Source organism: Lagopus muta, chromosome 9 (assembly GCF_023343835.1).
Source record: "Lagopus muta isolate bLagMut1 chromosome 9, bLagMut1 primary, whole genome shotgun sequence".
In the NCBI taxonomy this organism is placed as follows: Eukaryota; Metazoa; Chordata; class Aves; order Galliformes; family Phasianidae; genus Lagopus; species Lagopus muta.
This window is the reverse complement of record NC_064441.1, coordinates 18,972,152-18,987,144: the sequence shown is the minus strand read 5'-3', so window position 1 is coordinate 18,987,144 and position 14,993 is coordinate 18,972,152. Positions and strand designations below refer to the sequence as shown.

The following is a 14,993-nucleotide window of genomic DNA, read 5'->3' as shown; positions in this document are numbered from 1 at the left end:
TGGTGCCGGGGTACCAGACCGCAAAGCTGAGGCAAACCGCGGAAGAGCCTGTAAGCGGACCGCCGGGACCGGGGCGCCGCTGCGAGGGAGCAGCCCCAGAACTTGCACGGCACGGCAGGTCTCCTTCCCGCCAGCGGCGCACTACAACTCCCAGAATGCCGCGGGGCACAGCCCCGCCCGCGCACCAGAGCCGGATGGCCCCAACCGTCACCCCTCCCCCCTCAGGCTCACACCTGCAGAGACGATTGGCTGTCTGAGGGGCGCCGGCTCTGGGCTCTGATTGGCTGCGACCGTCGTTGAGGCGGTTGCCGGAAGGGGGCGGTGGGAGGAGAAGCAATATGGCGGCCGGGAGCGGAGAGGGGCAGCAGGAGATGATGGAGGGTGAGAGCCCGCTGCGGCCGGCGGGGTCGGGTCGGCACGGAGCGCGGAACGGCGCGGTCCCGGGGTGCTGCCCGTGGATCGGGAGGTCCCGGAGGGTGCGATAGGCTCGGGGCCGTCCTGGCTGGACAGCCCCCGGGGGTCCGGCCTGAGGCGAGCCCTGTGGTGATCCCGGGAGCGGGGCCTGAGGGGTGCGGGGCGCGGCCTTTGCGGGAGAGGTGGCAGAAACGGGGCTGTGGAGGCGGCCGTGATGTAAAACGTAAAGAGAACGTAAGGAGAATCTCCCGGTGTGATTTCCTCGTGCGGGAGCGGCGCAGTGCCCAGGCGGCCGCTCGGGCTGCAGCCAGCCCTGCCTTTGTGGCTCTTCTGCGTGTCGTTGGTACTCTCATGCGTGACACTGGTTTTATTTCCTCTGAAAGGTTTTTAAGTGTCGTAGATCTCCTTCCATTTCCGTAATCTTTGGAATTGCACTTCATTGATCTAAGAAATTTCCTTTTTCCTCCAGTCTTCTTCCCAGATTGTTGGTTTTAGGAAGATGTGATGGGAGGAAAAAGTGCATCCAAAATCAAAGTAGAAACAAGGGGTAAGAGGCCTTTTATTTAAGACTAAACCTTTCATTTAGTTAATTTAGGATTTCTACTAACTGCGTAGTGGTATTTGTGAGTCCTGGTTGTGATATCTGCTTGCTGCTTTTTGCCCTCAGCGTGCTGCCAGAAGCAACCTAACTCTGCTGTTCTCTGTCTCCTGCAGTCGATAAGCGGATCGAATCGGAGGAGTCAGAAGATGAAGGGAAGAAGCAAGCAGTGTGCTTAGTGACAGACCTCAGCCAGCAGAGCCTGAGAGATGAGCAGAATGGTGAGAACTCCCCAGGTATCTTCCCACCTCCGTGATGGCTTTAGGGAGGTGTGAGCCGCCCACCCATGTCAGTCCTTTGTATTTCTCTGTGTGATACACGGTGTTTGTCTCAGTGTTAGATAACAGCTGCCCTAGAGAAAACTTTTTTAAGTAATAGCATAATTCCTTGCTATTGTAAAGCTGCCTTCTTTCATGGAATTGCAGATATTAGATCCTTTTTTTAATTATCAGTGTGTGAAACCATGCTTCTCTTTGAAATGTCAGCATTCAAAAAGAGCTTGATTCGTGCTTCTTTGTGGAAGGGCTCTCACTTTCTATAGAAAGATGCTGGAAGTGTTTATTAAAGATGAACGAAGCCAACTCTTCATACTCCTCTACTGTGTATAACTTTTAACTTTAAAAATTGCCAGATCCCTTTGGAAGGCAAAGAGGACTTTTTCTAGGTAGGCTGAGGAAAGCAGGTTGATGTTGTTTATTTTGTTGCAGGATTTTTTTTTTTTTTTTTTGCTTAAAAATTCTTAGGCATGAAAATTGTACCTGTTTGAATTGCCTTGATTTCAAAACGTCTCTGCTGTTTTTGCAGTTCGCTTTAGTTGTTGGGTAGAAATTTCAGCAGGTGCTTTAAAGCCTGTGCTTATTTAATGGAGATGTTTGTTTTCTGGTAGCTTGCAATTTGTCAAAGCAAATCGATAGCTGAAGAACCTACACTGCAGTATCATCTGGACTTTTAACAGTAGCTAACAGTTTAAGGTGCAGTGCATCCTTTGGATAGACCTGCTTGTAGGTATTATTGGCCTGGAAACGGAACTGAAATAAAACACTTTCTGCTGCAAATTTTAAGTCATTGTTAGCTATTAAACAAAAAAAAAGCCACACCTGTAAGTTGAAAAATGTGTGGTGATGTGTCTAAGAGCACATCCCACAAACTGTGGGGATCCCGAGCTGTGCACCATCAGCTGAAGCACACAGATCAGTCGGGGACGGTTTTCCTTTGCGTGCACGTAATGGTTTGAGCATTCATTCAGCTGACGTCATTTATTTGTGCGTTTGAGGCTGTGTGTTGTGTGGTGTTTCCCTTTGGGAGCTGTAAGAGGAGAGAAACGACTTTGAACGACATGCTTTTATTTCAAATGGGGGCAGGAAAAAAACAGCTTGTTGTCTGATTTACATTGGATGCTACTTAGTGTAAAAAACAAACAACTATTTCTAGGATAGGAACCAAAAAGAGGAATGATACTGGAGCACTTGAGTTAAGAGCTGGCAAGGATGCTAAGGTGTTCAGCTGAAAGGAGCATGGATGTTCTGCCACCTTTTTTCATTGGAGCTCACAAATAAAGATGACACAGCTGAGATTTCACATTCATTGTTGAGTGAATTCTCTGAGGAACAGCACTGCTGCTGTGAAATCTTAGAACTTATAACTTATTATACTTGTCATGCATGTGCGGTTGGGCTTCAGATGGTTGTGGTGCTGTGGATTTACATAACAGTAACTGCTGCTCTGTGCTGCAGAACTCGGGCTTCCTGAGTGGCATCCTTTCTTCCTGCACTTGCAGAGCTTGCAGGCGTGGGTTACACCAAAGCTCTCTTAAGTAACTTCAGTGGCAAAGGGATGTATTTCTTTTTTCCCCTCTTGTGAAACTGCCTGCATGCTAAATTGTGGATTACAGTACTTCATACTGAGTGTGTGATGTACTGCAGAGCATGTGAGCTGCTGTGTGTGCTGCGAGGAAATGCGCCGCTTGACAGGGAAGCCTCTCAGCTGGCAGAGACAGAGGAACATTTTTGACCAAAGTATCTACAGAGTGCACCAGCTGTACTGTTAGACACCTTTAAAGCCCCAGAAGGACAGGTTCCATCACAGCACTGAAGCTTACTGCTTGTACAACTCAATCCAAGGGGAATAGTTTGGTCTTTTTCTAATGAGATGTCTCACATAACTGCTGTTCTGACCTCAGACTGTTCCTGGTGGCTGTAAGTTCAGCTGGGCTGTTTGTCTTGGAGCGCCCTGTGCTGGCAGATTTTTGCACCCTAGAAATAGGTTAAAGAGCTGTGGTCATGGGAGCAGCTGGGAGGTGTGTCTGTTCCCCTGCTGAAGTGCATCCCTCCTCATCTGGAAGAAAAATGGAAATTCAAGTGCTGCTTGGTGCTAAAATGCTGACGGGCACATTTATGCTTGTCAGTTCTGGTGGCATTTCTATACCACCATGCAACATCACCAAAACTCTCAGCTCACTTTCAATCCCTAAACTGTAATTTATGCTCCGTGCTAATTTATGCTATATAAAATATTAAAAGATGAGATACCTTCTTTTATGAGAAGAAAAGCAGACTCTTTAAATCTTAATTTACCCAAGTCAGTTCAGCGAGGGCTCTTTCCTGTCGTGGCACAATACAGTGAGGTAAATAGCTGCGTGGAGCTATCAAAGCCTGCAGCTTGGCAGGATTAACAGTTGTGATGTTTGTACCATTAATCTTTACCTGACTGCAGATGATGCCAAGCATTTGTAGGAAAAGCACCCATTAAGGATTGAGGGTGTTTGGCATTTGTGTGAATGTTGAGGCCCTGCTCGGGAAATAAAATTCATGATTGTGTTAATGGAGTGGGCTTGCATGCTGTAATGCAGGATTTAATCCAAAGGCTTCGGAACTTGACTGATATTAAAGATGCTTCCAGTTTTGTGGTTGCACAGAGGGCTTATATGCTTAGAACGGGAAGGGGTTGCATGTTTTGTATCTGTTTTGCAAAGCCTTATTAGACTTCCTTTGGAGATTGATGCAAACAGCACACCATCTTCTGCAAATGGGAATCGGGTGTGAATTATTCAGCATGAATGTATCCAGTAAACTTCACTCCCTCTTGTGCTGTGATAGAAGTACAGCAAATGCTGGGCTACCTTCCAGAACTACAAAAGCATTTCCCAAGCAAATGCATGCAGTGTGATAAACAGTTTTCTAGCATATTACTAAGCTTATTCAAACAAAAGAAGGGAAGTCCATGCGAGTGTGTGCTCAGCATTCACTGGCAATATTTGTGAAATAAAGGCTGGAGAGCTTGTGGAGATGCTTGGTCATTCTTGGCACTACCAGCTGCAAGCTTTAGGTGTACTTAGGTTCCTCCTTGGCACCCATGTTAGGTTGTCTGAGGAGCACAGACTCCTTGGAGGGAACATCCTCAGAGGGATGCTTGCACTAAGTGTAAAGAAAGGAAATCCTGCCAAGTTCAGTCTTAAGGCAGCGTTACACATCAGCCAGGTGGGCAGGCTGGGTAAGGTGCTGCTCTTTTTTCATTTGCTTCTAGGCATGGAGTTGTGTTGGTAAGGAAGCTTTGTTTCACTGCTTGCTGTCCCGATGCAAGTGAGTGTGTTTTCACTGCAGCAGAATTTCCAAACTGTGCATCTTGTGTGTGACTTGTTCTGAAGGGTGCTTGCTCCCTTTGTCCCTCTGGGTGTTGGCCGTTGTCATCGTGTCTCTATCAGATAGCAGGAGTCTGTAACATGTTTGTTTCTGCTGCAGGAGAAGCAGAGACACCAGTGGACATGGAGACAATTAGCCTGGACCCAGAAGCTGAGGTAAAGGAAGGGGTTTTGTTCTGTCAGGCTTTACGTAGCAGGATGAAATGGAAAGCAAGTGTTGAAACCTAGCTAGAAGATCTACTTCTCCTGAAGGTCCTGGCTATCCTATCTTCTCTGAAACTGGTTCAGAGCCTTCAGCTAGACATAGAGGTATTCTACTCTTAATCAGTATCCAAAACCTTTTGTTTGTCATTTTGAGTTTTAGAATAAACACAGAAGCAAAGTGTGTTCCAGTTAAGCAGTAAGTGGGTAAGAGAATTCTGTGCAGCACTTTGTTCAAGCTGCACAACTCTTTCTCAGTAAAATTATGAATTTACTAAAAGAAATGGTCCCCTCTTGGTGAAACCAAGCTCACACTGAGGAGGCTTTTGCCCTCTTTGCAGTTAATGAACTTAGGCCGTGTGCTGGTAAAATCATCTGCCAAACCAAATTTTTACGAGCTCTTTAAGGAGAAGTTTTAATGAGCTGCGCTTTCTGTAAGTCTGTAATTTTTCTTAGAAGCAAATGACTGGGCTCGTCTTCAAAGAGTATTTTGAAACGATTGCTGAATCCCTCTGACCTCTGTTTCTCTCTCAGGATGTTGACCTGAATCATTTCCGAATTGGGAAGATTGAAGGGTTCGAGGTGCTCAAGAAAGTAAAGGTAACAACTGGAAGGAATAGAGAATATCATTTGGAGCTGGAGAGTGTGTGTGTCAGACCTACCAGAGAACAAACTCAAGAGTCTTTTTGGCTGCCATCCTAGCAATTTCACCTTATGTTTGTGTCAATGTGATGTAATGATGTGGAATACCAGTAGCCAAAAATCGTAAAACCTTGACAGTTTGTCTGAAGAAGGTCCATCCAACCTAAATCTCTTCTAGTTTAAAGGCATTTCCCCTTGTCTTATCACTATTAGACCATTTATGAAGTTGGTCCCTCTCCTGTTTGTAAGCTCCCTTCTACTTCTGTAAGGCCAGCTGAGGTCTCCCTGGAACCTTAAAGGATTTCTGGAGGCTTGTAGTAAACTCCTGCTCAAAGCAGGTCTGGTTGGAGCATGTGGCTTAAGGCCCTGCATGGTGAAACTCTTCCAAGGATGGCGATTACGTGGCTTCTGTGGGGTGCTGTTCTGGTGGCTGTATTCATGGTGAAGGCTTTCCTTCTGTAGAGATGGAAGAAAACAGGAAAATATTGTATTTTACAAAGCAAAACCCACTTTGTGCCTGTATGCCAGAAGGCATGACGTGCTGCTGTTCACCTCTGTTGTCCTGCCAGACTCTGTGTCTGCGTCAGAACCTGGTGAAGCGCATTGAGAACCTGGAGCAACTGCAGACCTTGCGGGAGCTGGATCTGTACGACAACCAGATTCGGAAGATTGAGAACTTGGAGGCTCTCGTGGATCTTGAGTGAGTCGTGGGGAATCACCAGGTTTGGGCTGTGGGTGGGTTGTCACTCGCTGAGCTGTAATTATTCCAGTCTTAAGCACCCAGAGCCTTCTCGTCCTTCTCTTGTCTGTGAAGGACAATATCTGGTCTCCATTGATACTTAACTGTGCAGTAAACTAGTTCTGTTGTCCTGGAGCTCAGCTGGGACAGTGGAAATGAAACATCAGCTGTGTAAAACAGCAAGCACAGCAAGGTAGGTGGCTGCAGCTTCCATGCAGGTGCAGGAGTGCTCAGGCATCCCTTGGTATTGATAGGGATGCTCCATATAGCATTTGTGCTTCTGTAGAAAACGACTAGAGAAGTGACTCTCCTGGGGACAAAGTGCTATTCCCAGCTTCTGGCACTGGTCCTTCATCAGTCTGGAGGAGGATCACAACCATTTTCTCTGAGACTGGGGAGGAGTGACATGCTTACAGCAGTGCTAACTGCTCCATGTTTAAGAGAGGCCTTGTCCCAGAGAGGCAGAGCTTGTAGAGATGTACGTTTCCTATGGTACAGTGCTGAAAATTGGCTTCCCCCCATGGTGGCAGTTGCACAGCTGGGCAAAACAGTGTGCTTGTTGCATGTGACATACCTTTGTTTTCTCCATGGCTTGCTATGACAGTATTTTGAAAGTTGTGTTCATTACTTCTGATTAAAGAAATGCCACTTGTGACTCCAGCTTCACGGCCTAACAAAATGCTTGATTTCTGCAGATAGTGAGGCTCACCATCAGTTCACAAATGCCTCTGCCAGGACCTTCCATGCCTCCTGGACTGAAGAGCCCTTTGTTTTGTTTTACCTCAGGATCCTGGACATCTCGTTTAATGTTCTGCGACACATTGAAGGACTAGATCAGCTTACCCAACTTAAAAAACTCTTCCTCGTCAACAACAAAATCAGCAAAATTGAGAATTTGAGCAACTTGCAGCTGTTACAGATGTTAGAGTTGGGATCCAATCGAATTCGGGTAGGCTTGCTGTACGAGATGTTAGCTGGAGAGTTTTGAGCTCTGTGGCTTTTGGGATTAGCCTGTTCTCAAAGTGCTCTGTGTTGACTTTGACTTGTGGTTTTGCTGTTCTTATTGTTCTAGCTGTTTGATGTGTAGTTGTTTATTTGCTGCACCTGCTGGATCCTTCCATTATGTGTGTGTGTAGTGCCTGGCTTCTAAACTACAACTGAGGAGTTTCTCTTCAGCTCATTCCCTGTGTGCTGCCTTCTGCAGATGGCAGTTTTCTCTCGACAGGGAGCCAAACCTATCAAAACTACAGCTATTGTTTTCTCTTGCCTTCCTCGTGGCTCTGCCTGCTTCTATTTCATCAAGTCAATTGAACTCTAATAGCAGTTTCAGGTTCGTGTGTGTACTTGATAGATGTCCACAATTTTCTCACTCAAGAAAAAGGTTTTCTTGAGGCCTTGCTCTGAAGTGCCTCAGAAACCTGATAGCCCACTGCTGACTGCTTTTTCTTACTTGTCAGTTAGCAACCTTTCCAGTTTTGTGATTTTGACTGCACTTAAAGGGAGGCAATTCTGAGTGGTGTCTGCTGTCCATAAGGCAGGCTTCTGCATTTTGCCCAGGTCATAAGAGAATGGGTGAAGCAGGCAACACTCACTGTGTGCAGAGTGAACTATTAATTTTTTACAAGCTTTTTCAATTCTATGTACACTCTCTGAAATAGCTGGAATGCACTCACTTCTTACAGTCTGGAAACTGTATAAAATGACTTTGCCCAGCTGCAGATGCTGAGAAACTCTTTGTTACGTTGAATGAACAAGTGAGGGAAGTACTGATCTGTTTTCCATATTCTAAGTGTCGTGGAAGCACATCTCCTTTCTAAAAAGAAGGAAACTCAAGCAATTACAAACAGCCTTTGAAACAGAAATGTTTGCTGCTTTTATGAACTGGAAAAACTCATTTTTCTCCAAAAGCTGAACTGAAGCAACTCTTCTGTCTGAAGGAATTGTTACTTTGGAGAGTCACATGTAGGGAGAATTAATGCTGAGTGGGAGAGCATCAGCCAGACGAGTGGTAAGGAGCCTTATGGTTCACATAGGCTGGGGAATGTGATTTATAGAGGTGCATTCTTTGTGTTCAGAAGCATAATAGGCCTTAGGGGCACCAATCCTTGCGTTTCCAAAGCTGGGTTAAAGAAAACTATTACATCTCATTTCTCAGCATCATTACACAGTGCAAGTAAGACTGAAAACCAAACCAGCTGGGTTTCTGTACTGATACTTGGCTGCTGTATTGCCACCAGTGGTGGAGAAGCTGGAGAATATATTTTAAATGACCAGCTTGAACTATTTTATTTGCATTTTTTTTGCAGTGCTGAGGCTGTGCGTGGTAAAAACCAAAACAATGATATCACTGCATGGGTAACAAGCTGAATTTTCCTGTTTTTAGCATCTTTTCTGTTTATTCTTTGAAAAGCAATGCTCTGTGCTGCTTTACTGGAGCGAGAAACCTGTGTCCAGGGTAGGCATGAAAAAATGCATCTCACCTGTGGAAACCAGAATTGTTGTGGTAGTTTCCTGCTGGCAGGATGGCCTGGCTGTGTGCTTCATAGGTGGGTGTGTGTGTAAGAAGCTGTGAGCAGGCAGGTCAGGCAGTGTCTGTGGGTGTGGGGTTACGTTCATCCCCTGGGCATTGAGGTTTCTGCAGTAGTGCTGTGTTGGTCATCTGCTGAGAAACTCTTAACTTGTTGGGGTGCACTTCACCAGCTCTGTGGTGACTTAGCAAACACTTGTAGTTCTGTCTTCCTTATAGGAATGGTGGGCAAACAATTTCATGCTTGAGCTGATCCATTTTCATGCTTTTCTTTCCAAAGTTGGACTGAGGCAACTACAAGGCAAGCACTTCATTTGTTCCCTAGCTTTTTTTCCTCATGCCTGTTTCATACTTCAATGTGGCTTTTTTTATAGCTTTAAGTAGCTTTTTTTCTTTCTTTCTTTCTGATTATTTCTTCTCAGTACCCTCAGAGTCACAAGTATTTCCTCCTCAGGGCTGGGGGAGCTACCATTGAGAAACAAATCTATTATTTTCTTGCAAGGCCAAAACAGGGGTAAGTCCACAGGCTTAGAAGGAGGGTGAGTCCAAATATGAGCTGATAACAGCTTATGTTGAATCTGTTGGCAGTTCTGGGATAGAGATTGAAAAGCTTCTTTCCTTCCCAGAGGTACCTGTAATACACTGTGTGCATGTGTCCATTCTCCTCTGCCTTCCCTTGCCCACAGGTGCACACAGAAGTCTGGGTGGTGCTGGGCTGTGGTGTCCTGTGTCACCAGCACTGCTGGGCTCTGTCCTGCCTGGCAGGAAGGGTTCTGGAAGCTGGCATGTCACGAAGTTCTTGAGCACGGATGCACAGCTGTGTATCCATATCCATGCTGCTGCTTTCCTGTGAGCTGAAACCTGTTTTTAAAATCCTGTTTTTAGCAGTGCCTGCTTCTATTTTGTATTTTTTGTGGCTTTTCCCTTGCAGAGAAAAAAGGATTTTTTTAATTTCCTCCTGTTTTCAGGAGCCCTTTCTAAAACCCCTGTTTTATCCCTCTTCTTGCCCTGTCTTTTTTTAATCCTCTGATGCTTTCTGGTGCACCCTTTTTTTTTATTCTATTTTTTATAACCAAAGAATATGGTTGTTCTTGGTGCCTCACAGAGATGTTCTCTTGCACTGAAAGCTGAGCTCAGCATTTGAATTGATGTGTGTATGCTCTGTCAGCAGTGTGTGTATTTAACGTGTGCGTTGCTTAAATTGCCACGTGCTGCCAGTTGTGTGAATATACAGACAGTATTAAATGTGCCAGCAGCTTATGGCATCTAGATACACCCAGGAGACAATTAACCTTGCTTATGGCAGAGAAACCAATGAGCACAGGAGCTGGGCAGCTTGCCTCCGACTGCTTTCATCACTGATGGCTAGTACTGAGTTTGGGAATGACTTTTTCTCCTCCAGCTTCTCTTTCCATTCACCAGTGACAGATACTGTAGATTCACAAACGAGCGTTTCCTGCCCTGGGTGAGCACCTGGTGGCCCAGGGAATGTCCTTTTCAGTGTTACACAGGCTGTGCTTTCTCTGATCCTGCCTGGACAGTGGGGCTGCAGCCAGGAGAAAGCAATGTGACCCGTGCTGAAGCCAGCAGCTAGCAGTGCCTTGGCCAGCCCTCACAGGCTGAGGTTTGCTGCCACTGCACAAAGCCCTGCGCTTTGCTCTCGGGTCCTGAGGGAGGCCTGGCCTGCACGCTTTGTGCTGTGGAACTGGCAGGTTGTTTCTCACAGGAGGGGAAGTGCTGCACAGTTCAAGGCTGTACGGTGGTGCTGAGTGTATCTGCGGGTTGGAGTTGTGCGTCGCAGCAACGCCGTCTGCTTTGCTCTTGCAGGCCATAGAGAACATCGACGCCCTGGCTAATCTGGACAGCCTGTTCCTTGGAAAGAACAAAATCACCAAGCTGCAGAACTTGGATGCGCTGACAAACCTGACCGTGCTCAGTATACAGGTATTGATCCTGCTCTGTCCTGTTGTGTTTGAAACACCCTCGGTGATGTGAACACCTTTACAGTGAGCTCTTAGGAATCTTTGGTGTTTGGCTCAAACTGCCATAGTAGAAGAGTGAAATGAATGTGAAGCCCAACTTCCTTCCTGAAATACTGCTTGTTGTTTTTGCAGTGACATCCAATGAGTAATGCCAGAGAAGTCCTTTCATTGGCAGTGAGCTCAGTGTCACTGCCTTCTGCCTGAACAGGGAAGAAAAGTGAATGACAAGCCTGTGCTAAATGAAACCTGTCCTTAATGAGCTACTGGAAGCTTCCAGCTTTTTAATGGGTGGAATAAAAACCACATGACAAAGTTCATGCAGTCTAGCACAAGCTAGGCAAACAGTTCCTGAGGAAGTTGTACCTTGTGCACGTTACAGTACATGTAGGCATCTTAACCTATAGGATGTACAGAGCTGCATGTGGCAGAGTATATCAGAACTGAAATCCTGTAACTTCACTGTAACTTCACTTTGGGTTATTCTGCTAGAAAGACCTACAGAATGAATGCTATTAATGCATCAGCATGTTTCTGAAGAGACCAAGTAGGAAACTGCTGCTTCTGATGGGGAGGTCAGGGCCTGACCTCCTGAATTTGGAGCCTTTGCTTCCTCTGAAGACTTTGCTTCCTTAGGTATGGTGATGCAGGCCTTTAAAACCTAGCACGTGGCATCGATGTTGACCCAGGCAGGCAATTTCCCCTTCCAATGCTTTATCTCCTATGACTCGCTTGCATTTTGGGCTGTTCAGACTGCTCTTACACTGTTATGCTTTCAGAGTAACCGTCTGACCAAGATTGAGGGGCTGCAGAGCTTAGTGAACTTGCGTGAGCTGTACCTCAGCAACAACGGCATCGAAGTCATCGAGGGACTGGAGAACAATGTGAGCAGTATGAGTGTGTCAGAACTGCTGCCCTCAGCATCCTGCCAGGGGGGTGGGCTTTGCCTGAATCTTTTGTTCCTCAGCTGCTTCAGTTACAGGAAGGGTTCTGAATATCTTGAAAAGACCACAGAAATCCAAGCATTAGTTACATTGAAATCCCTTACATGCACAGAGCCCCTCTGGATCTGGAGTAAGTTGCTTTCTTGACTGTGGAGGGAGCATTTGAAGCATGTGGTTCATGCAGCAGCCTGGCAGATCTCCAGCAGTGAAATGACTGATGGCCACTGGTGGCTGGCTCTGATGTAGCATTCCTGACAGCAGTTTGTAGATAAGCGTGAGTCTGTATGGGTAGGACAAGTGGAGCTGGGAGTGAGAGGGACGAGCCATGGCATGTGGCTTGCCTTCCTGACACTGTAATTCTAGATAGGATTGATTTCACAGAAGTCTGTAGTGTTTTGATCCTCGTGCAACAGCAGATGGCATTGTAGGAGAGCAGAGAAACCAGGAACTTGGCTGTGTGCAGGGCAGAAAGCTTTCCCTAAAGCTTCTGAACTTTGCTGCAGAAAGTGTTCAACTGCCCAGGAGGATGCTTCTGATCCAAATGTCAATGGATTCCTGTTAGTGTGCTATGGAGAGAGAAAACTTGTCTTTCTAGGAGCCTTCAACTGACACTGCCATCCAGCAAGTAATTGCTTTCATTTTTGCTGCATGGCTTCTGGGAGGTCAGTAACCTGGCTCAATTAAAAAACAGTCTTGCTAAATGTATTCCTGTCTACGTTTCTCATTGTAGGACAGCTGGTGATAACATGTCATTGCTTGTAATGATTTTTATCCCTGGGCCTGAGAGATGGAAGGTGAAAGGAAATCTAGTGTAACGTTTTTGTTTGCTTGTCTAGAACAAACTCACAATGCTGGACATTGCATCCAATAGAATCAAGAAGATTGAAAATATCAGTCACCTAACAGAGCTGCAGGAGTTCTGGGTAAGTGCTGTACACAGAGAAAAAGGCCTCTGGTGGGTTGGAGTGGTGAATGGCTGTTTTGGACAGCTGTCCTTTGGGCAGCTCTTGGAATGTTTCTCGTCTTGTTGAACCATCTTAGGAGGGCAGAGTGTGATGGCTTTCCCTTGGGAAGGACTTGAGCCTTCGAAGATTTTGGCAGGGCTTTGGTTAGTGGTAACAAGCCTGTCTCTATCTAGAATATAGGCCCTGCCTTCAGGCTTGTGGTGGTTATGAAACAGCCTTACTGTGTCCTATTTTTGCAAATCTCATCTTTCTTCGAGTCAGCATGACTGTGTAATGAGAGAAGCTGATACTGTGTCACCACTGCCTGGATCACAGCCTCTGTTTAGAACAGACTTGATATGGTCATGTTACAAATACGAAACAAATGGAACTCTGGTTTACTTCCACTCTAGGAGGCAGGTAATTGCTTAGGGTTGCTGCTGTTACCTTTGTGACACCCTGGGTAGCAGGCCCTTTGCCATTCATAAGTCTGCTAAGGATATATGCAGAGTCTTTTTCCACCTGATTTTTATCAGTACTCTGCCACTCTGGGGACCTGCACACAAATCTGCTCCTGTCTTAGGGAAAAGCAGCAGGTATTCATGAATTGACAGGTGCTCTAGCTCCTTTCCTTTGATAGAGCTGAATGTTATGGTGCTTAATGCCTGTTGTTTGGAGTTCAGTTATAGAAACTTCTGAGCAGAGGCTGAGAGAGAGGATGGAAAAGTGGTTGTAAATGGAATCAAGCTGCAGACCCTACTGTGCAGGCTACGTAGACCATCTTTCTCATCTTGGAGAGTAGCTTAGCCAAGTGCCAGCGGTGTTACCTGGTGGCATTTATTCCGTAAGGAACTCTTTAAGTAACAGCAGCTGAGAAGCCTGTTCAAAAGATGTTAGAAATGAGACAGTATGGTATGGTCAGTGTGTGACCTGTTGGCATCCTTTGCAACTTCCTCCAGTGCTCCTGTTTGTGGTTGCTCTGCTTATAGAAGGCACTGCACAGCTGTTTCAGTTCCTTTTACAGGAAGCAAAGGCAAGATCCTAACCTCACTGGGCTTTCCTTGCAAAAACACAGTGCTTTAAGAGTCCTCTGCCAGACAGAGGATCTCCTGGCTTTGTCCAGCTCCTTTCCCTACCTGGAAATGGAAAATGCTCTTCTGGCTTCCCCCCTGCCCCCACACTTCAACACTGCTAAAAAAAAACAGTTGCTGAGGGAGACCAGAAGCAATTCACTGGTAATTGTTACTTTTTTAATCTCCTGGGAGAAGGACCACATAGACAGGAACTTCCTTGTGATGCATGAAGATTGTACAGTTAGAGCCACTGGGTGATGATCCTCTTGAGCATCGGTGTGGTTCCTGATACTGGAAGTATTGATGTGTGTGTGCATGTGTGTGCTCTGCAGATGAATGATAATCTCGTTGAGAGCTGGAGTGACCTGGATGAGCTGAAAGGAGCCAACAATTTGGAAACTGTGTACCTGGAGCGAAACCCTTTGCAGAAGGACCCCCAGTACCGGCGCAAAATCATGCTGGCCCTCCCATCTGTCCGGCAGATCGATGCCACGTTTGTTCGGTTCTGAGCCTCCTGCTGCCCTTTCTCTCCTGCCCTCCTTGGAGAAATGTCCCAGCTGGGTTTTTTATCCACTCACCACTCCCCAGGTCTTCAGTACACTGACACTCTCAGAGCAAATAGTCAACAAAAAGCACTGACTACCAGATCTTGTGTACAATGCACTCATTGTTTTTGAAATGTTGTTATTATTATTAAATCTTAACATAAGAGATTTCCTTGTGCTTGTATCTTATTTGCCCGGGAGGATTGGCAGCAAGTGTTTGCAACAGACTGGAGCGTTTCTACTTGGAGCCGCTTGGAGACAAACCTTCAGGTCTGTGATATCCTTGCAAGCATCACTGTTCCTGATCCAGACCTAAAGGTGGTCTGCAGAAATGTGGGAAGGCAGTGACAGTGTTGGCATGGAGGAGAATCGGATAAAATGCTCATCCAGGTATCAGAGTTGAGTTTTTGCTAAATATCTGTTAGTACAACCAGAGGGTGGAGGAGAGCTGGAAGACTTTCATAGCAATGGTGGTTGCTTGTTTGTTTTATTTTTTTGGTTTTTTCTTTTTGAGGCACAGTTACAGGTTTGTATAGTTGACTGAGGATAGCTTGAGTTGCAGAAGCTGTGAGAGGATCTGTGTCCCTGGATGGAGCTACCACTGGAGGCACTGCTAGTATAGCATCCATGTTAAATGCTGAGCTGTAGACCAAGCTGGGGACTGGAGAAGGAGTTAAAAGAGGTAAGATAATGGGCTGTGCATTCCACCCAGGGAGGAGAAGGGCCTAGGCCCAGGCCTTCCTCATGGCC

General features: G+C 46.1%; 1 protein-coding gene across 3 annotated transcripts; it reads left to right on the top strand.

The window, feature by feature from the left end:
- The first annotated feature begins 284 nt into the window (after positions 1–284).
- PPP1R7 (protein phosphatase 1 regulatory subunit 7) lies at positions 285–14,411 on the top strand. 3 transcript variants are annotated; one of them, XM_048955243.1, is made up of 11 exons: positions 285–381; positions 884–961; positions 1,129–1,248; positions 4,750–4,805; positions 5,385–5,450; positions 6,062–6,192; positions 7,018–7,180; positions 10,586–10,702; positions 11,517–11,621; positions 12,518–12,604; positions 14,031–14,411. In XM_048955243.1, the coding sequence occupies exons 2-11, from the start codon at positions 919–921 to the stop codon at positions 14,205–14,207; spliced, it is 1,065 nt and encodes a 354-aa protein (XP_048811200.1). In that variant the 5' UTR covers positions 285–381; positions 884–918; the 3' UTR covers positions 14,208–14,411. The 3 variants fall into 3 exon arrangements, with proteins under 3 accessions (XP_048811200.1, XP_048811201.1, XP_048811202.1); XM_048955244.1 differs by lacking the exon at positions 884–961 and having other exon boundaries at positions 296–381; XM_048955245.1 differs by lacking the exon at positions 884–961 and having other exon boundaries at positions 322–381; positions 1,129–1,233.
- Positions 14,412–14,993: the final 582 nt, after the last annotated feature.